This window comes from Aethalodelphis obliquidens, unplaced genomic scaffold (assembly GCF_003676395.1).
Source record: "Aethalodelphis obliquidens isolate GAN/ISIS:26980383/991018 unplaced genomic scaffold, ASM367639v1 scaffold25, whole genome shotgun sequence".
Taxonomy (NCBI): Eukaryota; Metazoa; Chordata; class Mammalia; order Artiodactyla; family Delphinidae; genus Aethalodelphis; species Aethalodelphis obliquidens.
The window spans coordinates 16,800,224-16,827,455 of record NW_020837969.1 but is presented as its reverse complement, the minus strand read 5'-3'; the positions used below and the strand labels follow the sequence as shown (position 1 = coordinate 16,827,455).

Below are 27,232 nucleotides of genomic sequence, written 5' to 3'. Positions count from 1 at the left end.
TTCTTTCTCTTCCTCCCCTCTTGAATTCTTGCCATTCAACTCCACAGAGTGGTGTCCGGCATTAACTAAGAAACGAAAAAGTACGGCAAAATTTTGCTCTTTACATTAAAAACAAAACAGAAACTCAGTTGGGACTGTCCAGAGACAATGACTAATGGGAGGTTTATAAATTCTTCAAAGGCCAATGAAAAATGCCAGAATGGACATAACCTTTAATAGTCACCATTTCTTTCTGTATATGACACTGTGAACGTACCTCTTGGGTTGTCTGGTTTAGACACATCTTTGCAGGTGTTCTGCGATTATCAAGGAAGAAGGGATTTTTCCAACGGTCATAATTTGTTTGCACCACATACCATATACCCTGCTTGGGGTCGAGTCTAGATACAAAAACAGAGATTCCTCCTAGGTTTCATACCTTAAACCTGTACACATGTCAGTCTATGCTTTACTGTCTGCTTATTTTGCTTTAACAAATGTACTTACTCATATATATCCAAAGACTGTTCTCTGTCTCGTGTAATCACACAACCCTCCCCAGACTTGTTGCCTCCCAGGATAAAGTATGCTGGGGCCAATACTTTGGTTTTGGTCAATATAGTCTTGGCTTCTTCATAACTATACAGAAACATTTGAAACAAAGGAAACATTTTTAGTCGACTTGGAATGGGAATTTTTTAGCTGTGGAAACTAAAGGGAAACAAATATCTGAGGAACACCTTTTTTTAAAAAGGATAGTGAACAATGGCTCAGGAAGAAACAATCGCTGACTCCTATGTGGTGAAACACTGAGATCTGAAATGTTCCCTCTAACCTGAAGGACAAAAAAAAAAACGGTCTCAAGAGATCACCTTTCACCCTTATAGTCTATACCTTTCACTCAACAATAGAACTAGGAAAAATAATATAAATTTATATATATATATATATATATATATATAAAATAAGTGGTAACAAAGCACCGAGCTGATCTCCCTGTGCTATGCAGCTGCTTCCCACTAGCTATTTTACATTTGGTATGTATATATGTCCATGCCACTCTCTCTCACTTCGTCCCAGCTTACCCTTCCCCCTCCCCGTGTCCTCAAGTCCATTCTCTATGTCTGCGTCTTTATTGCTGTCCTGCCCCTAGGTTTGTCAGCACCATTTAAAAAAAAATTTAGATTCCATATATATATGTTAGCATATGGTATTTATTATTCTCTTTCTGACTTACTTCACTCTGTATGACACTCTAGAGCCATCCACCTCACTACAAATAACTTTGTTTCTTTGTATGGCTGAGTAATATTCCATTGTATATATGTGCCACATCTTCTTCATCCATTCATCTCTTGATGGACACTTAAGTTGCTTCCAAGTCCTGGCTATTGTAAATAGTGCTGCAATGAACATTGTGGTACATGACTCTTTGAATTACGGTTTTCTCAGGGTATATGCCCAGTGGTATTGCTGGGTCATATGGCAGTTCTATTTTTAGTTTTTTAAGGAACCTCCACACTGTTCCCCATAGTGGCTGCACCAATTTACATTCCCACCAACAGTGGAGGGTTCCCACTTTTCTCCACACCCTCTCCAGTATTTTATTGTTTGTAGATTTTTTGATGATGGCCATTCTGACTGGTGTGAGGTGATACCTCATTGTAGTTTTGATTTGCATTTCTCTAATGATTAGTGATGTTGAGCATCCTTTCATGTGTTTGTTGGCAATCTGTATATCTTCTTTGGAGAAATGTCTATTTAGGTCTTCTGCCCATTTTTGGCTTGGGTTGTTTGTTTTTTTGATACTGAGCTGCATGAGCTGCTTGTATATTTTGGAGATTAACCCTTTGTCAGTTGCTTCGTTTGCAAATATTTTCTCCCATTCTGAGGGTTGTCTTTTCATCTTGTTTATGGTTTCCTTTGCTGTGTAAAAGCTTTGAAGTTTCATTAGGTCCCATTTGTTTATTTTTGTTTTTATTTCCATTTCTCTAGGAGGTGGGTCAAAAAGGATCTTGCTGTGATTTATGTCATAGAGTATTCTGCCTATGTTTTCCTCGAAGAGTTTTATAGTGTCTGGCCTTACATTTAGGTCTTTAACCCATATTGAGTTTATTTTTGTGTATGGTGTTAGGGAGTGTTCTAATTTCATTCTTTTACATGTAGCTGTCCAGTTTTCCCAGCACCACTTACTGAAGAGGCTGTCTTTTCTCCACTGTATATTCTTGCCTCCTTTATCAAAGATAAGGTGACCATATGTGCATTGGGGTACTATGATCTAAATGAAGATTTTATTATACAAATTTTTATTTTCTGTATGGGTGGGGATTTTTTTTTACACCAAGAAAAATTCATAGATGCCCTTCATAGGGGCACTATCCCCAGAACTTTTTAAATAAATCATTTCATTTTCTTGCTATAAACATACACACACAAAACATGAAGAATTCCATGAGTGTCAAAGGTTCACCTAAGAAATTCTGAAATAGTTCCTCAGTGGAAGATAAAGCTGGGAAATATTTTAATATGAGTAATTTAAAATAAACTATATTAAAAGGATCATACAGCATGATGCAATGATGGTTCAACATCCACAAATCAATTTGATACACCCATTAACAAAATGAAGGATAAAAATATGATCTTAATAAATGCAGAAAAAGCATTTGACAAAATTCAACATCCATTTATTCAACATCTCAAAAAAGTGGGTATAAAGGAAACATACCTCAACATAATAAAGGCCATATATGACAAGCCCACAGTTAACATCATACTCAGCAGTGAAAAGCTAAAAGCTTTTTCTCTAAGATTAGGAACAAGACCAAGTTGCCCACTCTTGCCCTTTTTATTCAATACAGTATTGGCAGTATTAGCCAGAGTAATCAGGCAAGAAAAAGAAATAAAAGGTATCCAAATCAGAAAGGAAGAACTGAAATTGTCACTATCTGCAGATGACATAATACTCTATATAGAAATCCCTAAAGACTCTGCCAAAAAAACTGTTAGGAATAATAAATTCAGTAAAGTTGCAGGACACAAAATCAGTATACAAAAATCAGTTGTGGTTCCATACACTAATAACGAACTATCAGAAAGAGAAATTAAGAAAACAATCCCATTTACAATTACATTAAAAAGAATAAAATAGGGCTTCCCTGGTGGCACAGTGGTTAAGAATCCACCTGCCAATGCAGGGAACACGGGTTCGATCCCTGATCTGGGAAGATCCCACGTGCCGCGGAGCAACTAAGCCCATATGTCACAACTACAACTACTGAGCCTGCTCTCTAGAGCCCACGAGCCACAACTACTGAGTCCACGAGCCACAACTACTGAAGCCCGTGCCTAGAGCCTGTGCTCCGCAACAAGAGAAGCCACTGCAATGAGAAGCCCGCTCACCGCAACTAGAGAAAGCCCACACACAGCAACGAAGACCCAATGCAGCCCAAAATAAAAAAAATAAATTTATATACATATATATAAATCTCTATAAAGAAGAATAAAATACATGGGAATAAATTTAACCAAGGAGGTGAAAGACCTGTACACTGAGAACTATAAGATACTGTTGAAAGAAGCAGAAGAAGACACAAACAGAAAGATATTCCACTGTCATGGACTGGAAGAATTAATGTTAAAATGTCCAAACTACCCCAAAACAAGCTACAGATTCACTGCAATCCCTATCAAAATTCCAAAGGCATTTTTCACAGAAATAGAACAATCCTAAAATTTGTGTGGAATCACAAAAGGCCCTGAATAGCCAAAGCAATCTTGAAAAAGAAGAATAACTATATTCCACACTGTATTACAAAGCTATAGTAATCAAAACAATGGTACTGACATAAAAACAGACACATAGATCAATGGAACAGAATAGAGAGCCCATAATTAAGTTATGAAAAAAGAACCAAGAATATACATTGGAGAAGGACAGTCTCTTCAATAAATGGTGTTTGGGAAACTGCACAGCTACATGCAAAAGAATGAAACCAAACCACTATCTTACACCATACACAAAAATCAATATGGATTAAAGACTTAAATCTAAGACCTGAAATCATAAAACTCCTAAAGGACAACACAGGCAATAAGCTCCCTGACACTGGTCTTGGCAATGAGTTTTTGGATTTGACACCAAAACAAAGGCAACAAAGACAAAAATAAACAAGTGGGAATACCTCAAACTAAAAAGCTTCTAAACAAATAAAACCATCAACAAAATGAAAAGGCAACCTAGTGAATGGGAGAAAATATTTGCAAATCATTTATCTGAGGAGGGGTTAATATCCATAATATATCTGGAACTCATACCACTCAATAGCAAAAAAAAAAGACAACCTGGTTAAAAAATGGACAGAGAATCCGAATAGACATTTTTCCAAAGATGGCCAACAGGTGCATGAGAAGGTGGGAAATGCAAGTCAAAGCCACGATAAGCTATCATCTCACATGTCAGACTGGCTATTATCAAAGAGACAAGCGGTAACAAGTGTTGGCCAGGGTGTGGAGAAAAGGGAACCCTTGTGCACTGTTTGTGGGAATGTAAATTGGTGCAGCCACTATGAAACCACCAGTATGGAGGTTCCTCAAAAAGCTAAAACCACCATTACCACCACCACCAATCCCACTTCCAAGTGTTTATCTGAAGCACATGAAAACATGAACTCAGAAAGATGTCTGCAGCCCCACATTTACCACAGCACTATTTACAATAAGCCAAGTTATGGAAACAACCTAAGTGTCCATCTAAGGACGAATGGATAAAGAAGATGTGGTACATATACAAGAGTATTACTTAGCCAAAAAAAAAGAATGAAATCTTGCCATCTGTGACAACATGGATGGACCTTGAGAGCATTTTGCTAAATGAAATAAATCAGACAGAGAAAGACAAATACCATGTGATCACACTTATAAGTGGAATCAAAAAACAAACAAAGGAATTCATAGATACAGAGAACAAACTGGTGGTTGACTGGGGGTGGGTGGTGACAGGTGGGCAAAACGGGTGAAGTGTCAAAAAGGTACAAACTTCCAGTTATAAAATAAGTATAAGTCCTGGGGATGTAATGTATATCATAGTGTATACAGTTAATAATACTGTACTGCATATTTGAAAGTTGCAAAGAAAGGAAATCTTAAAAGTTCTCATCAAAAGGAAAAAGAGGGCTTCCCTGGTGGCGCAGTGGTTGAGAGTCCACCTGCCGATGCAGGGGACATGGGTTCATGCCCTGGTCCGGGAAGATCCCACATGCCGCGGAGCGGCTAGGCCCGTGAGCCATGGCCGCTGAGCCTGCGTGTCCGGAGCCTGTGCTCCGCAACGGGAGAGGCCACAGCGGTGAGAGGCCCGCACACCGCAAAAAAATAAAAAAAGAAAAGAAAAAAAAAAAGGAAAAAGAAATGTGTAACTATGTGAGGTGATGGATGTTAACTAGACTTATTGTGGTAATCATTATGCCATATATACAAATATCTAAACATCTTGTAGTACATCTTAAACTAGTATGTCAACTGTATCTCAAGAAAAAAATAATAAATATTAAATCTGATAATAAAGCAACCAAACAGATTACCTTGTGCTATTTTCCAGAACTGATCTAATGATAAACCCTATCCACTTGGCATCTTTCTTTCCCAAAATCCATTCTATGACACCTGGAAGAGATCAAACACACACAGTGTCACAGGTCCTAGAAGACATTAAACTATTAACCAGAAGGCACAGTCTAGCCCTCCTCTTAAAACAGCTATGAAATTCCCATTTTATTTAAGAACTCTCTACTCACCCATAAAACCGCCATTTGTACTGAAACGTTCATTAAGCGTAAGACTAAGTAGTCCCTGAAAAGAAAACCAAGCAATGTCAGAAACCTCAGCCATCCTGTTTAAGGCCCCCTCACTGTGCTATTTTACACTGTTATATCAGGTCCTGGATTGGGAAATTGAGCCGGGGTGGGGGGAGAAAAATCAAAACCATGATACTCTCACCTTCTATTAACAGAGCTTTTTTAGAAGTTCAAAGCATTTTTCACATATACTGCGTGAGATAAGTAGGTGGGATGCTGTTGGCCACAATTTTCTGACCAGGAAACTTAAGTGCAGAGACTTAATGACTAACTTGCTTAAGGGGCAGACCCATGGCCAGATCCAGATTTACACTCCCAGCCCTTGAGACCCACCACATGCTTTATCTCCACAAAAGGCTCTGAAACCCCCGCTTCCTACTCTACTCTACCATGTGAGCTCAAACCTAAGAAGGAAGGTAACAACAAGTACAATGCGATGAACTGGGGCTTCATATTCTTTTTAGGTCCTCATTTCCTTAGACTCCACCTTTCACAGACAGCTACCTGTAAAATTATGTAACAACAGATTCCTTACTGGTTTGAATCCTGTTAACATGCCCACATAGCCAGCAAAGCCTGCCGCCTTGAAGACAGTTTTATTGTTTCTTTGGAAGTCCAAATTCACTGTTAAAGGTTTTAGTTCCTCAGTTACGACCCAGGTATTATTGTTTACATTCCACCTACAAAAGACAAATTTCAGTTGACATTTGATAACAATGATAATAATGATGAATATGATAATGATGGTCAGGCATTATACCATGTGCTTTATCTACCTAATCCCTAATGATCAATCCTCACAAGGATTTTTCAGTATGGGTAGTTTTAGCCTCCATTTTCCACATGATAAAACTGAGGCTCAGAGAAGTTAAGTAACTCCCCCAACATGGCACAGCCTATATTAGCAAACCCCAGGTTAGTATTTAGGTCTCTAATTACAAAGCCCTGTTATATTTTTTTCAGAAAGGTCAAGAAGACACATGAAATAGAATGCTACTCTTCCTTCTAAGCAATAAACTAGACGTGCATCTAGGGCCTTCAAGCATGCTCCAGATTTCTGTCCACTGGGTGCACCTCAGCTACAAACTCTCAAATAAATGAATAAGAGTGTGCCCACCTGGTCTCAAAACTACGGAATCTAGGATCTCTACTTCTGGTCATATTCTGGGAATGACTTGGGACTTACTTTTCATCAGTGTAATACAACCTACTCTTCTCAGGGACTGAGACACACCACATGTTTTACTTACCCAAGAAATACTCCAAAATCCATGTTTCGGGCATGTAGTAGATGACCTAATTCAAAGTAAGCAGAAGAGACATGTAACAGCAATTATGACAGTATGACTGATTCTAAACCAAAGCTGGACACTTAATTTTGTTTAAGTGATATTCCCAACTGTTCAATCCAACAATAAGAATTAAGCAGCATCTGATATCATAGGCTGTAACAAGATCAAACTGCTGTCCCTGTCACACTGGCCAGATTCCCCCCCAATACCTGAGAGCACAGGGTTCCAGAGAACTGAGACTGGAATATGGGACAAGGGTAGGTGGTCATTTTGTGGTTCACTATGACACAGTCCTACTCAGACACAGCTATCTCAGCCTCATCTAATGCAACTTACCAACATGCTTCCCTTCAGGGATTGTCACCTACAGCTATACCCAGAGAACAGGTCAAAACTAAGAGTGAATCAGGGTAAATCATCCTGTGCCTTGTACACTGGGCACTTGTCAGGAAAAACATGGAAAAGTGAGCACAGGGTCCCTTGGCTGGAAAATGATGGGAGAAAGTCTGTCCTGCCCCTGTGAGTACTTATATCAAATCATAAATAGGGGTATAAGTAGACTATGAAGAATAGTAAGAATGTTTATAATCCTGAAACACTTCTTCCAAGAGTTTTGCATACCTGAATTAAACTTTAATAGGCATTACAGTGGTCTTAAAATAAGAACAGCTTTCAATTCACTTTCAAAAACTTACCAAGATCTATAAAACCATATGCAACATGCACATGGTATTTACATAGCAAGCCTGTATTTTACAAGTTCTAATTTCATTTAGTTAAAGATTTTTCTTCTACTTTGTACCTTGTACCACCCACCTTCCCTCAGCACACATTTATTTACCTTCTTTGTCTTCTGTTATTATTGAAGTACAAATGGTAAAAAATTCATAGAAAATATTGAATGAAATAATCTCTCCTATGAGAAAAGACAGGAAACTTTTGGTCAATATATAGAACTATGACATTGTTAGAAAATTCTTTTTTTAAGAAAAGGTTGAGATATGGGGAGGGGGAAGGGTAAGCTGTGACAAAGCGAGAGAGAGGCATGGACATATATCACTACCAAACGTAGGGTAGATAGCTAGTGGGAAGCAGCCGCAAAGCACAGGGAGACCAGCTCTGCTTTGTGACCGCCTGGAGGGGTGGGAAGGGGAGGGTGGGAGGGAGGGAGACGCAAGAGGGAGGAGATATGGGAACATGTGTATATGTATAACTGATTCACTTTGTTATAAAGCAGAAACTAACACACCATTGTAAAGCAATTATACTCCAAAAAAGATGTAAAAAAAAAAAAAAGAAAGAAAAGGTTGAAATATCATCGCCGTGTGAGTTTCTGCCTGGGCATACGTAAGTGTCCGCAGACAGTCTGAGTGAGTCTGAATGGCTGGTTGGGTGCAGGTGTCTCAGTAGCCTGTACTTTCTGCAGATTCAAGATAAAATGAGTCCCCAGAGAAGCAACTATTGGACAAGCTGAACATCTGGACATGTTGGAATTATACGGCAACATAATGTCCATAGTTTTCGACAATATGCTTCATTTTAGTTTTCTTTGGAGGGCTCAAATATGATAATTTAATACATCTGGGTCTTGGTTGGATGCTGAAAATGTATTTTGCTCAGGTTTTTAGAGTGTGACTAATATTTCTAAGGTGAGAAAAGAGACAGTAAAATAAGTGCTGAGCTTATCAAGAAATTCCATTGTAAAACATTTTTAATTTTTGAACATTTTTCCTAACCTGTACAATAATAATACCACTCAGCTTTTAATTTGAAGGTATACAACACACTTTTTCTCTGTTCCATTTCATGTTAACATGTTAAGCTTAATATGTTTTTTTCCCACCCTAATGTTTATTTTATTTCCATTTGATTTCTATTTTGGTGAAATTCCACTCTTATTTTATTATGACTCATCTGTTAATCTTCTCAATCCATTTTTCTCTTGAGTTATACGTGGTATTCATTTGCTAGAGTCCTTTACATAATAAAGGAATTAAAGACATTTCTCATATAGACTGAAAAAACATATTTCTAGTATGTTAATTATCTTTTTAAAGAAGCAAAAACAAAAAAAATCTAGCCACTTTTGTTGATAAATACTATTGATTTTTAGAAATTCTCAGTCATCTCTTGTAAAACCAAGGTATATAGAGTTTACTTAAAATAACAACTCTATTGATTTGATGGCTTAAAAATAAAACTTTTGGGGCGACAGAAAAAGTCTTTTTCATTAAATTAAGTGCTATAAATTGGAAATGGAAAATTTAAAAACAGCTTCCAAAAACATCAATACTTAATTTAAGGATATGATGAATATGAAGAATATGATAAATGATATAACAAAGGATTTGATGAATGAATGATATGCAAGACCTCTTCCCTGAAAATAAAAAAATACTGCTCAGAGAAATCAATAACCTAAATAAATGCTGAAATCTCATATACCAAGTTTGTGGCTTGGAAAACTCAGGATTATAATCCCACTGAAAATATCAGTAGGTTCTTTTGTCAAGTTGATTCTAAAATTTATGTGGAAATGCAAAGGGTCTAGACTACCTAAGAGAATTTTAAAGAAAAAAAGAAAGTTAGAAAACTTACAGTACCTGATATTAAGACTTACTATAAAGCTTTAGTAATTGCAGTAGCATAGTATTGGTGTAAGAAAAGACAAACAGACAAATGAAACTAGGTGGAAAGTCCCCAAATAGAATCAGATACACGCAATCATGTGATTTATATCAAAGGCACCACTGCAATTTACTGAGGGAATGAGAGTCTTTTTAATAAACGGTATTGTCAATTGGAGAAAACTTGAACCTTGATCCATAATTCATATCATATGCAAAAAGTTAATTCAAGATACACAATGGGCCTATATGAAAAAAGTAAACAAAAACATACAGAAGAAAACACAGAAGAATATGTTTGGGGGTAGGCAAAGATCACTTAAATGGGCATAAAAAGCACTACCCATCAAAAAATTGAAAAATTGGACTGCATTAAAATTAAGAATTTCTGTTCATCAAAAGACACCAATAAGAAAATAAATGCAAGCTACAGTGTGGGAGAAGGTTTGGCATACATATATCTGACAAAGGACCTGTATCAGTATACATATAAAGAATTCCTTCAAACCAATAAAAATGGGCATTAGATTTAACAAGCACAATGAAGGAAGGAAGGAGGGAGGGAGGGAGGAAGGGAAGAAGAAAGCAAGGAAGAAAGGAAAAGGTCAAAAAACTGTTCAATCTCATTAGTCATCAGGGAAATGCAAATTAAACAATAATGGGCGAATATAACACACTCGACAAAGTGGACCAAATAAAAGACTGAGACTATCACGTGGAGAATTAGCAAGTGGAGAAAACGAAAACTCTTGTACCAGGTTGACTGTCAATGGGTACAATCACTTTGGAAAACTGGCTGGCAGAGTGTACAAGGCTAAACATATAGCTACCCTACGACCCAGGACATATCGCAGAGAAATGAGTGCGTATGCCCATCAAAGGACATGTACAAGAGTGTTCATAACTGCTTTATTCTTAATATCCCAAATCTGGAAACAAAAAATATCCTATTCATACAATAGCCTACTACCTATAATGATAAGTGCAAGAAACCAGACAACAGTTCATACTGTTCGGCTCTGTTTGTAAGACGTTCAAGAGGCAAAATTAATCTACAGTGAAGTCAGAACAGTGGTTAACAGGGGACTCAGAACTGTGCGAAAGTGCAGGATGGAGCATGCTGGATTGCTGGAATTTATTTCTGCATCTTGTTCTGAGCTGTGATTACACGCATGTATGCATTTAAAAACCTCGATTGCGCTGTATACTTAATATCTGTGCACTTTACTGTATGTATACCATACCTCAATAAAAAAAATTTTAAGTACTTTATTCAATGTTTTAAAAGCTGCCAAGTGGCGGCTTCCCTGGTGGCGCAGTGGTTGAAAGTCCGCCTGCCGATGCAGGGGACACGGGTTCGCGCCCCGGTCCGGGAAGATCCCACATGCCGCGGAGCGGCTGGGCCCGTGAGCCATGGCCGCTGAGCCTGTGCGTCCGGAGCCTGTGCTCCGCAACGGGAGAGGCCACAGCAGTGAGAGGCCCGCGTACCGCAAAAAAAAAAAAAAGCTGCCAGGTGAACTTTACCTAAAGGTATTTCAGTAACTGCTGCAATCCCCTTCATTTCCTCCTCGAAAGGCCCGGGAAAGTTGCCAAGTAGACCAGGCTGAAAAACAAATACACTAACAGTCATTCAGCCTAAAGTGTGGCTTTGAGATTTGGTTCTTTTACATATAATTTGTACTAGCTATTGCTGCCATAATAGATGATCAAAGCTTACTTTTGAAAGCACTTTCACATCATGTATTTCTAAAAGATTCTATGTAATACTCAATATTGGGCCCCTATAACTCTTGCTTGTGTACCCCATAAACTCATCTCAAGTACTAGGCAGAGACCTATGATTCTCAGATTGTTTTTTCCTGCCTTATAGTTCACCCTATTCTCTAGAGAGATGAACTAGAATAATTCCACTTGGATGTCCTAACATGGCTCACAACACAGGAACATCACAACAAGCATTCCTCATCTCTGCTCAAACTTGCCCTCTAGCCATTAACATCACACCCTCATTACTGCTGTCCTTCCTTGACCGTGGTTTTGCTGTCTGAGGTTTGTTACCCATGGTCAACCACAGCCCAAAAATATTAAATGGAAGATCCCAGAAGTAAACAATTCATGAGTACTAAACTGCATGCCATTCTGAGTAGCACGATGAAATCTCCTGCCATCCTACCCTGTCCCACCTGGGGTCCCCAACCACTGACACTGTCTGCTCCTGACATTCAACCATCAGCTTTGTCATGGCTTGATGATCCAGGATCACCAGAAGCAGATGCTCCTGCTTCTGAAGTAACGTCAGGTCACTAGTAGCCTGATGGTACGTCACAATGCCCACTTCATTCACCTTACTTCATCTCATCATGTAAGCATTTAATCATCTCACATCGTCACAAAGAAGAAGGGTGAGTACAGGACAGTATGATAGCTTGAGAGAGAGAGCACATTCACGTGACTTTTATTACACTGTACTGTTATAATTGTTCTATTTTATTATTAGTTGTTGTTAATCTCCTACTGTGCCTAAGTTAAAAATTAAACTTATAGGTATGTACTTATAGGAAAAAAACAAAGTACACATAGGGTTCAGTACTATCTACAGTTTCAGGCATCCACTGGGGGTCTTGGAATGTATCTCCCAAGGATGAGGGGTACTAATGTACTATTCCCTTCCCACACTCATAGCAACAAATCTGTATTCTAGTGATTCACAAAACATTTGTAAGGTTAACAGCCAATCTTAGGCTGAGATGCATTACCACATCCTGTTAGCAAACAACGGACACATGAGCAAATTCAATGGTGGACATACATACTTCTTTTGCATGGTCTGATTTATATATGTCATTTAGTGATTACCAAAATAAATTCAGTAAACATCCATCATCTCAAATAAATATAAAATTTAAAAAAAAAGAAATTTTTTTCTTGTGATGAGAACTCGGGATTTTCTCCTTTAACAACTTTCATATGTAACACACAGCAGCGTTAATTACAATCATCATGCTGTACATTACATCTCTAGTACTTATTTATCTTGTAACTGAAGTTTGTACCTTTTGACCACCTTCATCCAATCCACCTTCCCAAATCTGATCTCTTTTTCTATGAGTTACTTTGCTTTTGAAGTATAATTGACCTACAACACTATGTTAGTTCCCAGTACACAACACGGCGATTCAATATTCTATACATTTAAAAATGATCAAGTCTAGTTATATCTGTCACCATAAAAAGACGTTAAATTATTATTATTAATTATATTCCCCACACTGTGCATTTTATACCCATGACTCTTTTATTTTGTAACTTTAAGTTTGTACCTCTTAATCTCCCTCACCTGTTCCTCTCCTCCCCCCAACCCCTCTCCCCTCTGGCAACTACCTGTTTATTCTCTGTATGTATGACTCTGTTTCTGTTTTCTTAACGTTCGTTCAGTTTTTTAAATTCCACATGTAAGTGACAACATACAGTATCTGTCCTCCTCTGACTTATTTCACTTAGCATAATACCGTCTAGGTCTTTCCATGTTGTCACAAATGGCAGGATTTCATTCTTTTTTATGGCTATTATTCCATTGTATGTATATATATGCCACATCCTCTTTACCCATTCATATATACTTTTATTCTCAACTGCAACTATTCACTAACAATTAGATAAAGAATTAAGCTTACAGCCTCTTGCTAAGATAATGTGTTTAAGATTTGCAAGTCTCATTTTTCACTAACTTGGTAATTATATGTAATGTTATCTAACTAGGCAAATCATTTTTTTGCCTAGGAATTCAAAGCATTGCACAAGTGGAACACTCCTGCCAATTTAACAAACGAAAATGACTTACTGAACAGTTGTTTACCATTTTTTACATGCAAGCACCGGGCTTTACATACAGTAAGTCGTTTAATCCTCACAACCACCATATGAAATATGTATTATTAGTAAATTCTCCCTGGAGAGAAATCTGAAGTTGCATATGTTAAGAAACTTGTCGAAGGACACACAGCTAGTGTGTGACTGATCTAACCTTAAAATCCAATGTTTAAAGAACAAACAAAACCCTTAATGTCTGATTGCGAAGTCTGGGCACTTAAACCTTCTGCATGCTGCCCTCCCTGCTGACACGCAGGTTAGGGGGATTAGGGCACCTGGGGCATCTGGGGGCCTCTTCTGCTACTGCTTCTGCCAACATTTGTATTTTGGGGAAGTCTGGTGAGTATGAACATAAAGGATAGCCTTAATCAAAGGCTCTGAGAGCACAAACATGAGGAATAACAGGTTTGGTGGCTGGCAGGTACAAGTGTCATAGGGATGGTATGCCCGGAACGTCCAGCCTCTAGGACAATGATTCTCAACTGGGGATGGCTTTCCCCCCGGGAAGATCTGGTGAAGTCCAGAGACATTTTTGGTTGTCACAACTGAAGGGGTGCTACTGGCATCCAGTGAGTCGAGGCCAAGGACGCTGCTCAACACCCTACAATGCACAGACAGTGCCCACGACAAAGTATTATCCAATCCCACATGTCATCACTATTGAGGTTAAAACAGCTGCCCTAGGGCCTTGGTTTCCTCCCCAATCCTTTCCCCAAAGCAAAGACTGAAAGAGGGTGAGGAGGATCTCTCTGGGGGCTCTAGGGCCCAGGCCCTAGATTTTCTACTGGTTTCATCTAAATAAATAAAGGGTCTGAGAAATGGAATCTTCCTGCAGGACCAAGAAATGAAATGGTCTGGTGAACGCACAAAGACACGAAACACACAACCCAAGTGCGTTTCAATGGTCACAGCTACTGAGGGGCAGGGCTGGGCTGAGCGTGTCATTTGGTCATATCTAGAACATCGCTCAGTGTCTTGACATGCTCAGGCAAAGTACTTAAGAAAAACCCAAATTTTCAATAGTGAACTTGCAAACCTAAGTACACATAACAGAAGGAAATGCTGTACTCCCAGATGAAACACGGATATTTGCCCAATGCTCTGTAAAACAGTTCATACTTTTAGAAAACATTAAAGAGCAGCTAACTGCCAAAATTTGCCATGCTATTTTATGTCCTATTACTGTAATATTACCAAGCCCCAGAATTTTAAGTCCCTCTGAAGTTTTGACAGTAGTCTGGAATAAAAAGCACACTTGTCCAAATTATGCCTTTAAATAAATAACAGAGCCTTTGCTGAACTCGTGTGTGTATATGTGTACCTGTGTGTGTTTAACATTTACTGTAGGAAATAATATTTCTTACCAACTTTTGATCCACTAACTGCACAATTTTTCCACTTGGCTCAAATGCATTTATCATATTTTTCAGGGAATTCACTATAACTTTTAGCTGAAAAATAAATTTAAAAGTTGATAAGACACATAAAGAAGTGTTGACATTTAAGATTAATACTGGTATAATGAAAACAGATCTAGACCTTTTGACTTACCCATATGCAGCTAAATAGAGGAGTACTATTTAAAAACATATATGTAAACACATCTTTAACATGACATTTGATTAACCATTTAGATGATGCATATGATATGAGCTAAAGAAACAAAGGCAAAGGCTAGTAAAAAGAGCAAGACGCTATAGAGAAATGACATCTTTCCTCTACTATCATTTATTGTAAATGGCAGAGAACCATGGAAAGCAGATTCTTAAAATACTTGGTACATAATATCATGACGTGTTCTTTCCAATGCAATTATATCCAGTAAAGTCAGAAACAAAAGATTTAAGAATCATAGCATACCGCTGGTGCCTTGTCAACCATCAATTCATGCCATCTTTTGTACGGTGGTAAATCGAGATTTATAGTGTACCACGGAACCGGACCCCCATAGCTGTAATGAGAGGTGTATCATCTTGAAATGTTAAAAGCAGTTTTTTGATGATCGTCAGACAGTTACATCTATATGGATATGTTAGAGACATATTCTTAATAACAATAGAGAAACTGGTACTCAAACCAAAACTCGTAGAAAAAGCTCATTTCCCACCCAGCGCTTCTGCCCTATGTTGTATATACAATCACAAGACATTTTAGAAATCCTAGAATAGAATTATATGTTCTAGAAGGTTAATGTGTTGTGGTGATAGGCAAAATAATCAACTTTGGCTCAAGAGCTATACGTAAGCTGAATATCACTGCTAGAAAATATCTGCCCTTTTTTCCCTCCTAAATCTCTACGAAGATTTAGTCTAGGCTCTGGGCACTTCCCCAGTTGGTTTCCCAGTCTCAGAATTCCCTCTTAGACGGTCTTAACACTACTGTCAAACCACTGACTCCAGCGCTGGCTTCAGTAAGGTCACTTTTTAAGCCCCATGACTGGCAACACAGTGTATGAGCTTCCCATGACTGGGTTCAAGAAACTTTACCATTCCCTCGGTCATGCTACTCTTCCTACTGTACTTCCTCTCTTTCCTCTCTTCTCAGTTGTAGTGGAATAACTGAGGACATGGAAAGGAGATGTGACCCACGAGCCCCCCACCCCCCCCCCAGCAAACTGGGGACCGGCGAATAAGCCAGAACTGCAAACAGTCCTGATTGCTTTGAGCCCCCCCCCACCCCCGGCAAACCGGGGGCATGTGAGTAAGCCAGAACTGTAAACAGTCCTGGATGTTTTGAGCCCCCCACCCCAACCCCGGCAAACCAGAGGCCTGCGAATAAGCATTGAGTGCTTTGGGCACTGATCCATGAGATGTCCTCAGTATAATCAGAATGGTGGGAACGCAAGGAAATGTCCTTGTGCTACTTCAGTATAATCAGAATGGTGGGAACACAAGGCAATGTCCTTGTGCTGCTTTTGCGCTCAAGGACGAAGCACGGCATGTTTTCAAGAAAGCCCATTATTGCTTGTATAATCAATAAAAGCATATGTTGCTGCTTTGACATTTCTGGAATGTTAAGAAAACAAGTCTTAAAATGTAAACATAGATAATACTTAAATAAAAGCTACCACAGCAGGACAGACGGCGCTGTTTTGCCTGAGCCAGCGGCAGCCCTCTACTGCTGTGTTTCGGCACAATTCATCTCGTGTGATGAGCTTGCTTTCGGAAACCCTGACATAAGAAAAACTACAACACTCAGTCTTCTGTAGTAAGTCCAAGCCCAAGCACTGTTTGATCATACCCATTCCTCAAAGTCCTACTCCTCAGTTTACACACAGCAATTTCTACTATGAGGATATAGCAACACCCACTCCCGTACCAGTGGACTTGGGCCGTATTCCTGATGGATGAACTCTACAACTATTCTCTGCCGCCACAGAAACATTATCTTCTGGCACTTGCTACTGAACTGAAATAGCCTCTAAGGGTGTGCCAGTCAGTGTCTCATCAGCTTAAAGTGGCCTAAAAATAGCCAGCATTTGCTCCCTTACTGCCCTGCCTCAGAGAAGCAGAAGGTGGGGTCTGGTGGGTGCTACAATGTTACCAGGCTCTTAAATATACAGACATAAATCCAGACTTATGTGTACAGTGGGGATGGGTTAAGGGAGTATGAGTTAGTTCCTAAAAGTCAAGAATTGCAGTCCTATTTATACTTTTAGAGTCATGAATAATTACTTGATTCACGTTTCTGAGCTTGGGGCCTGGGCGTATGTATACGGTTCTATGAAACTGTTAACCTGAAGCCACTCACGTTGTGATTTAGACAGAAAAGGAAAGCACAGGCAATTCTGGAAACATACATCTAAACCAAATCACAAGATTGAATTTTGTTTTTCTCAAAGCACTTTCAACCTCCCATTTCCTTAGTAGCTGATATCTATATTAAATACTGTAACACTTAAATCCCAGAAAAAATCTTTATATAAAAACAAATGAATTCAGCTTCTAACCATAATTTCACACGTGAAATTCTGTCCCACAATTCAGTAAAATAATGACTGTTCCTCCTGTTATGGCAGGGGCTACAACTCCCTCGCCTCTCCGCCAGCACGCATTTGGATTTCCTCGTCTAGTAGCAATGGTAAATCAGCAGCCCGCCGGACGCAGGCATGTTGGTGGCACCGTCATAAGACACGTGTTCTACCTGTGAACTCCAATCAGCTGCTTCTCCCCGCGTAACTTCCAACAAAACCCAAGACACGTCCCTATATCTGCGATGAACTCCTGATTCTTTTTCAGTATAGGATTCCAAAGTAAAAATGGAGAGGACAAACTCATTACAGCAGAGGATTATGATTAAGTGGGAGTGGGAAGACCCCAGAAGCCTCTCTACAGTAAAATCTCCACTCATCAGAATTCTTTGACAAAACTGTTATTAATCTGATTCAGAAAATTATTTTAATAGCTAAAGCTTACTATGATTTTGGCTAACTATAATCCCATGTTTCACTTCTCATTCAACACTTTTCTAAAGTATTTCAGTATTTAACATCTGCACCTCAATTTCCTAGAGAAATAAAGAGTATTTACCTTACGAGAGCAGTGAAGATTACATGAAATATGCAAAAAATACTTAGCAGCATCGGTATTTATTTATCTATTTAGGCTGTGCCGTGCAGCACGTGGGATCTTATTAGTTCCCCAACCAGGAACTGAACCTGTGCCCCCTGCAGCGGGAGCTCGCATTCTTAACCACTGGACTGCCAGGGAAGTTCCATAGCATTGGTATTTTTTTTTTTTTTTTGAATTTTACTTTTTTTTTTATACAGCAGGTTCTTATTAGTCATAGATTTTATACATCAGCGGATACATGTCAATCGCAATCTCCCAATTCATCACACCACCATCCCCAGCCCCCCACGGCTTTCCCCCCTTGGTGTCCATATGTTTGTTCTCTACATCTGTGTCTCAACTTCCGCCCTGCAAACCGGTTCATCTGTACCGTTTTTCTAGGTTCCACATACATGCATTAATATACAATATTTGTTTTTCTCTTTCTGACTTATTTTCCTCTGTATGACAGTCTCTAGATCCATCCACGTCTCAACAAATGACCCAATTTCGTTCCTTTTTATGGCGGAGTAATACTCCATTGTATATATATACCACAACTTCTTTATCCACTTGTCTGTCAATGGGCATTTAGGTTGCTTCCATGACCTGGATATTGTAAACAGTGCTGAAATGAACACTGGGGTGCATTTGTCTTTTTAAAATTATGGTGTTCTCTGGGAATATGCCCAGTAGTGGGATTGCTGGATCATATGGTAATTCTATATTTAGTTTTTTTTTTTTGCGGTACGCAGGCCTATCACTGTTGTGGCCTCCCCTGTTGTGGAGCATAGGCTCCGGATACACAGGCTCAGCGCCCATGGCTCACGGGCCCAGCTGCTCCGTGGCATGTGGGATCTTCCCGGACTGGGGCACGAACCCGTGTCCCTTGCATCGGCAGGCGGACTCTCAACCACTGCGCCACCAGGGAAGCCCTATTTTCAGTTTTTTAAGGAACCTCCATACTGTTCTCCATAGTGGCTGTATCAATTTACATTCCCACCAACAGTGCAAGAGGGGTCCCTTTTCTCCATACCCTCTCCAGCATTTGTTGTTTGTAGATTTTCTGATGATGCCCATTCTAACTGGTGTGAAGTGATAACTCATTGTTGTTTTGATTTGCATTTCTCTAATAATGAGTGATGTTGAGCAGCTTCTCATGTGCTTCTTGGCCTTCTGTATGTCTTCTTTGGAGAAATATCTATTCAGGTCTTCTGCCCATTTTTGCATTGGGTTACCTGTTTCTTTAATATTGAGCTGCATGAGCTGTTTATATATTTTGGAGATTAATCCTTTGTCCGATGATTCCTTTGCAAATATTTTCTCCCATTCTGAGGGTTTTCTTTTTGTCTTGTCTATGGTTTCCTTTGCTGTGCAAAACCTTTGAAGTTTCATCAGGTCCCATTTGTTTATTGTTTTATTTATTATTTATTTATCTTTTGAGGTACGCAGGCCTCTCACTATTGTGGACTCCCCCGCTGTGGAGCACAGGCTCCGGACGCGCAGGCTCAGCAGCCATGGCTCATGGGCCCAGCCACTCCGTGGCATGTGGGATCTTCCCAGACCGGGACACGAACCTGCGTCCCCTGCATTGGCAGGCAGACTTTCAACCACTGCGCTACCAGGGAAGCCCTAGTTTTGTTTTTATTTCCATTACTCTAGGAGGTGGATCAAAACAGATCTTGCTGTGATTTATGTCAAAAAGTGTCCTTCCTATGTTTTCCTCTAAGAGTTTTATAGTGCCTGGTCTTACATTGAGGTCTTTAATCCATTTTGAGTTTATTTTTGTGCATGGTGTTAGGGAGTGTTCTAATTTCATTCTTTTTCATGTAGCAGTCCAGTTTTCCCAGCACCACTTATTGAAGAGACTGTCTTTTCTCCATTGTATATCCTTGGCTCCTTTGTCACAGATTAGTTGACCATAGGTGCGTGGGTTCACCTCTGGGCTTTCTATCTTGTTCCATTGATCTATGTTTCTGTTTTTGTGCCAGTACCATATTGTCTTGATTACTGTAGCTTTGTAGTATAGTCTGAAGTCAGGGAGTCTGATTCCTCCAGCTCTGTTGTTTTCCCTCAAGACTGCTTTGGCTATTCGGGGTCTTTTGTGTCTTGAAACAAATTTTAAGATTTTTTTCTTCTAGTTCTGTTAAAAAATGCCATTGGTAATTTGATAGGGATTGCACTGAATCTGTAGATTGCTTTGGATAGTTTGGTCATTTTCACAATACTGATTCTTCCAATCCAAGAACATGGTATATCTATCTGTTGGTATCATCTTTAATTTCTTTCATCAGTGACTTATAGTTTTCTGCATACAGGTCTTTTGTCTCCCGAGGTAGGTTTATTCCTAGGTATTTTATTCTTTTTGTTGCAATGGTAAATAGGAATGTTTCCTTAATCTCTCTTTCAGATTTTTCATCATTAGTGTATTGGAATGCAAGAGATTTCTGTGCACTGATTTTGTATCCTGCAACTTTATCAAATTCATTGATTAGCTCTACTAGTTTTCTGGTGGCATTCTTAGGATTCTCTATGTACAGTATAATGTCATCTGCAAACAGTGACAGTTTTACTTCTTCTTTTCCAATTTGTATTCCTTGTATTTCTTTTTCTCCTCTGATTGCCATGGCTAGGACTTCCAAAACTATGTTGAATAACAGTGGTGAGAGTGGACATCTTTGTCTCGTTCCTGATCTTAGAGGAAATGCTTTCATTTCAGTTTTTCACCATTGAGAATGATGTTTGCTGTGGGTTCGTCGTATCTGGCCTTTATTATGGTGAGGTAGGTTCCCTCTATGCCCACTTTCTGGAGAGTTTTTATCATACATGGGTGTTGAATTTTGTCAAAAGCTTTTTCTGCATCTATTGAGATGATCATATGGTTTTTATTCTTCCATTTGTTAATATGGTGTATCACATTGATTGATTTGCGTGTATTGAAGAATCCTTGCATCCGTGGGATAAATCCCACTTCATCATGGTGTATGATCCTTTTAATGTGTTGTTAGATTCTGTTTGCTAGTATTTTGCTGAGGATTTTTGCATCTACATTCATCAGTGATATTGGTCTGTAATTTTCTTTTTTTGTAGTATCTTTGTCTGGTTTTGGTATCAGGGTGATGGTGGCCTCATAGAATGAGTTTGGCAGTGTTCCTTCCTCTGCAATTTTTTGGAAGAGTTTGAGAAGGATGGGTGTTAGCTCTTCTCTAAATGTTTGACAGATTTCACCTGTGAAACCATCTGTTCCTGGACTTTTGTTTGTTGGAAGATTTTTAATCACAGTTTCAATTTCATTACTTGTGATTGGTCTGTTCATATTTTCTATTTCTTCCTGGTTAAGTCTGGCAAGGAATGTTATGCCTTTCTAAGAATTTGTCCATTTCTTCCAGGTTGTCCATTTTATTGGCAGAGAGTTGCCTGTAGTAGTCTCTTAGGATGCTTTGTATTTCTGCGGTGTCTGTTGTAACTTCTCCTTTTCCATTTCTAATTTTATTGATTTGAGTCCTCTCCCTCTTTTTCTTGATGAGTCTGGCTAATGGTTTATCAATTTTGTTTATCTTTTCAGAGAACCAGCTTTTAGTTTTATTGATATTTGCTATTGTTTTCTTTGTTTCTATTTAATTTATTTCTGCTCTGATCTTTATGATTTCTTTCCTTCTGCTCACTTTGGGTTTTGTTTGTTCATCTTTCTCTAGTTCCTTTAGGTGCAAGGTTAGATTGTTTGAGATTTTTCTTGTTTCTTGAGGTAGGCTTGTACAGCTATAAACTTCCCTCTTAGAACTGCTTTTGCTGCATCCCACAGGTTTTGATCGTTGTGTTTTCATTGTCATTTGTCTCTAGGTATTTTTTGATTTCCTCTTTGATTTCTTCAGTGATCTCTTGGTTATTTAGTAACATATTGTTTAGCCTCCATGTGTTTGTGTTTTTTATGTATTTTTCCCTGTAATTGACTTCTAATCTCATAGTGTTGAGGTCAGAAAGGTGCTTGATATGATTTCAATTTTCTTACATTTTACTAAGGCTTGATTTGTGACCCAAGATATGATCTATCCTGGAGAATGTTCTGTATGCACTTGAGAAGAAAGTGTAATCTGCTGTTTTCGGATGGAATGTCCTATAAATATCAATTAAATCTGCCTGGTCTATTGTGTCATTTAAAGCTTCTCTTTCCTTATTTATTTTCATTTTGGATGATCTGTCCATTGGTGTAAGTGAGGTGTTAACATCCCCCACTATTATTGTGTTACTGTCAATTTCCTCTTTTATAGCTATTAGCAGTTGCCTTATGTATTGAGGTGCTCCTATGTTGGGTGCATATGTATTTATAATTGCTATATCTTCTTCTTGGATTGATCCCTTGATCATTACGTAGTGTCCTTCCTTGTCTCTTGTAACATTCTTTCTTTCTTTCTTTCTTTCTTTATTTTGGGTATGTGGGCCTCTCACACTTGTGGCCTCTCCCGTTGCGGAGCACAGGCTCTAGACACGCAGGCTCAGCAGCCATGGCTCACGGGCGCAGCCACTCCGCAGCATGTGGGATCTTCCCGGACCGGGGCACGAACCTGTGTCCCCTGCATCGGCAGGCGGACTCTCAACCACTGCGCCACCAGGGAAGCCCACATTCTTTATTTTAAAGTCTATTTTATTTGATATGAGTAGCTGAAAGCTACTTCAGCTTTCTTTTGATTTCCATTTGCATGGAGTATCTTTTTCCATCCCCTCACTTTCAGTCTGTATTTGTCCCTAGGTCTGAAGTGGATCTCTTGTAGACAGCATATAGATGGGTCATGTTTTTGTATCCATTTAGCGAGCCTGTGTCTTTTGGTTGGAGCATTTAATCCATTCACGTTTAAGGTAATTATCGATATGTATGTTCCTATGACCATTTTCTTAATTGTTTTGGGTTTGTTTTTGTAGGTTCTTTGCTTCTCTTGTGTTTTCCACTTAGCGAAGTTCCCTTAGCATTTGTTGTAGAGCTGGTTTGGTGGTGCTGAATTCTCTTAGCTTTTGCTTGTCTGTAAAGCTTTTGATTTCTCCATCGAATCTGAATGAGATCCTTGCCAGGTAGAGTAATCTTGGCTGTAGGTTCTTCCCTTTCATCACTTTAGGTGTATCATGCCACTCCCTTCTGGCTTGTGAATTTCTGCTGAGAATTCAGCTGTTAACCTTATGGGAGTTCCCTTCTATGTTATTTGTCATTTTTCCCTTGCTGCTTTCAATAATTTTTCTTTGTCTTTAATTTTGGCCAATTTGATTACTATGTGTCTCGGCATGTTTCTCCTTGGGTTTATCCTGTATGGGACTCACTGCGCTTCCTGGACTTGGGTGGCTATTTCCTTTCCCATGTTAGCGAAGTTTTAAACTATAATCTCTTCAAATATTTTCTCAGGTCCTTTCTCTCTCTCTTCTCTGTCTGTGCCCCCTATAATGCGAATGTTGTGTTTAATGTTGTCCCAGAAGTCTCTTAAGCTGTCTTTATTCTTTTTTCTTTATTCTCCTCAGTGGCAGTTAATTCTACCATTCTGTCTTCCAGATCACTTATCCATTCTTCTGCCTCAGTTATTCTGCTGCTGTTTCCTTCTAGTGTATTTTTCATTTTAGTTATTGTATTGTTCATCTCTGTTTGTTTGTTCTTTAATTCTTCTAGATCTTTGTTAAACATTTCTTGCACCTTCTCAATCTTTGCCTTTATTCTTTTTCTGAGGTCCTGGATTGTCTTCACTATCATTATTCTGAATTCTTTTTCTGGACGGTTGCCTATCTCCACTTCATTTAGTTGTTTTTCTGGGGTTTTATGTTGTTCCTTCATCTGGTACATAGTCCTCTGCCTTTTCATCTTGTCTATCTGTGAATGTGGTTTTTGTTCCACAGGCTGCAGGACTGTAGTTTTTCTTGCTTCTGCTGTCTGCCCTGTGGTGGATGATGCTATCTAAGAGGCTTGTGCAAGTTTCCTGATGGGAGGGACTGGTGGTGGGTAGAGCTGACTGTTGCTCTGGTCGGCAGAGCTCAGTAAAACTTTAATGTGCTTGACTGCTGATGGGTGGGGCTGGGTTCCCTCCCTGTTGGTTGTTTGGCCTGAGGCAACCCAACACTGAAACCTACCTGGGCTCTTTGGTGGGGCTAACGGTGGACTCTGGGAGGGCTCACGCCAAGGTGTTCTTCCCAGAACTTCAGCTGCCAGTGTCCTTGTCCCCACAGTGAGCCACAGCCACCTCCCGCCTCTGCAGAAGACCCTCCAACACTAGCAGGTAGGTCTGGTTAAGTCTCCCCTGGGGTCACTGCTCCTTCCCCTGGGTCCCTATCCACACACTTTGTGTGTGCCTTCCAAGAGTGAAGTTTCTGTTTTCCCTAGTCCTGTCGAAGTCCTGCAGTGAAATCCCATTAGCCTTCAAAATCTGATTCTCTAGGAATTCCTCCTCCTGTTGCCGGACCCCCAGGTGGGGAAGCCTGACGTGGGGCTCAGAATCTTCACTCCAGTGGGTGGACTTCTGTGGTATAAGTGTTCTCCAGTCTGTGAGTCACCCACCCAGCAGTTATGGGATTTGATTTTATTGTGATTGCGCCCCTCCTACTGTCTTATTGTGGCTTCTCCTTTGTCTTTGGATGTGGGGTGTCTTTTTTGGTGAATTCCAGTGTCTTCCTGTTGATGACCGTCCAGCAGCTAGTTGTTATTCTGGTGTTCTCACAAGAGGGAGTGAGAGCACATCCTTCTACTCCGCCATCTTATTTCAGTAGCCTCACTGCATTGGTATTTAATCAGTAGTGATCACTATAGAATATTTTCCTCCTTTACTGTGAACAATAAACATCATGAAATTATTTTTGAAACTTAGCATTTCCTGTGCCCTGGTCATCATAAGCAACATTAATCATTGACTGAACCCACCTGGTTGTTTGGCAACTAGTCCAAGTGACACAACACACACAGATACACAAATAAGACAGCAGATGCTAGCACCAGTGAGCAGTAGAAAAGAAATGATAATGGGATTCAGTTGGATACAGGAATGCCCTTGTTGTCAGTCCCTTGACCTCCAGCACTGATTTGACTGGTCAGGCTGGATAAACAGGTATTTCTCTCCTCCCTCACAACTGCCAATGCATACATCCAGAATCTGTGCACTTGATTAAAAAGGATGGTCTTAAAGGTACAGGAGGGACTTCCCGGTGGCACAGTGGTTAAGAATCTGCCTGCCAACACAGGGGACATGGGTTCGATCCCTGGTCTGGGAAGATCCCACATGCCATGGAGCAACTAAGCCCGTGCGTCACAACTACCGAGCTTGCGAGATGCAACTACTGAAGCCCGCTCGCCTAGAGCCCGTGCTCTGCAACAAGAGAAGCTACTGCAATGAGAAGCCTGTGCACCACAACGAAAAGTAGCCCCTGCTCACTGCAACTAGAGAAAGCCCACGTGCCGCAATGAAGACCCAACACAGCCAAACATTTTTAAAAATTTAAAAAAAAGGTACAGGAGGATGTGTTGTCATTCAAAGGTATATGAATACCACACTTCTCTCCGAGTCCTCAACATCCATTTGTAATTCATAGAGAACAAAGATCAGAGCGGAGCTAAGGACTTTCGTCTTGCGAACAAGCCAGTGAGGTAGGAAGGAATCCAGCAGAAACACCAGGGCAAACATATTTATATTATGTAGATGTGTAAATATAAGAAAAATGTTTATTTGCATATGTGTGTATGTGCGTGCACGCACACACACACACACGCTAACGTGGAACCAGTTAAATGCCCAAGCAGGGACAGTGTGCAGGGCAGTCAGTTCACTGACACCTGCACATAAAAGGGAGTAGGGACAGAAAAGCCTTAAATGTGGCAGGTACTCAGTAAATGTTCGATGAACTGGGGCAGAGAGAGCAGCCAAGAGACAGTCACAATCAATAAGGCACTGCAGATCAATACAATGCCAGCGGTGATGAAAAGGAAGAGCCTCAGAGACCGAGCCATGCTAGAGGGCTGGAGTGTGCACTGGCTTCATAGCAACATAGAAACTGGTAACTTCTAAATACTTCCTGCCAAATATTTGCTTCTTTCTACAGAAAGGCGAGTAACTACAAAGAATTTAGTTTATTATGGTTTCACTGTATCTAGGACAGAGGCTATTTAGAAAACATAATCCAGACAAGTGTAGCACAATATATATATACCTGAAGTGCCATAAAAACTGAAATGTCATCTTGATATTACTGGTTAAAGTTGTACGTACTCTGCCTTCCCTTCCCTGCAGCAAGCTTTTAGCGAGAGGGAAGAGCAGGGATAGTACGTTACCCTTCCCGACACACCTCTTCCTTCTTTTTCACATTCTTTACCCTCTGAGCCAGTGAGCTGTTTTTATGTCTTTCCCACAGGCTTATTTAGCCACATAGGATATGAAAAGGTCAAAACCCTAAACTAAAAATATTAATGTAAACACACTAAAACACGATATTGGCCCATCCCTATGTTTTCCAATCCTGTTTTGTCCTCAATAGCTTTGATTATCATGCCAGGGTTAATTTTTTTAATGTTTCACGTGAGACCCTACACTTTTTTGTTTCAGTATGATCCAGTAGTTTATACTCAGGCACCACAGAAAATCACCTCTGCATTTGTCATGATGAGAAAAATACTCAGGGGTAGATAGAAGAATTTAGTGGAGAATGGAAATCGTTTTTTTTCTCCTATGATTTCAAAAGGCTAGAAATGGACATTTTCATCATGGGGTATTTTCATATTTGTTCAAAGTCTTAGCCAAATGCATAATACACAAACCTGAGGGAAGAAAAATTTGTCTCAGGATAAAAGAAGACATGACTTAAGTTTTTATTCACTGTCATTATTATTATGAGATCATCACATGGAGAAAAGTCTCCACGAAGGTCAGAGTGAGTCTTGATCATCTGATGTTTACTCACGTTGGTCCAGAGGGAGGATAGGTTGATTTTCTGCAGTCTTCTGTCCACTAAAAAACAAAGACAATTAAGTTTCAGAAAAACAAACTGAATAGGCAATCTGCAAAAACAGCTGAAGCTTGTGAAGACAAAATTAAGTATGATCTGCCACT

General features: G+C 39.6%; 1 protein-coding gene across 2 annotated transcripts in view; it reads right to left on the bottom strand.

The window, feature by feature from the left end:
- Positions 1–27,232, bottom strand: part of ASAH1 (N-acylsphingosine amidohydrolase 1) — a 46,459-nt gene that overhangs the window by 2,334 nt on the left and 16,893 nt on the right. For both annotated transcript variants that reach the window (XM_027122673.1, XM_027122674.1), the window contains exons 2-12: positions 27,084–27,130; positions 15,481–15,571; positions 14,985–15,071; positions 11,275–11,353; positions 7,965–8,039; positions 7,082–7,127; positions 6,367–6,511; positions 5,772–5,826; positions 5,559–5,640; positions 487–618; positions 257–380 (exon numbers count right to left, since the gene is read on the bottom strand). In XM_027122673.1, the coding sequence (XP_026978474.1) occupies positions 257–380; positions 487–618; positions 5,559–5,640; positions 5,772–5,826; positions 6,367–6,511; positions 7,082–7,127; positions 7,965–8,039; positions 11,275–11,353; positions 14,985–15,071; positions 15,481–15,571; positions 27,084–27,130 (963 nt within the window). The remainder of the gene's footprint in view (positions 1–256; positions 381–486; positions 619–5,558; positions 5,641–5,771; positions 5,827–6,366; positions 6,512–7,081; positions 7,128–7,964; positions 8,040–11,274; positions 11,354–14,984; positions 15,072–15,480; positions 15,572–27,083; positions 27,131–27,232) is intronic.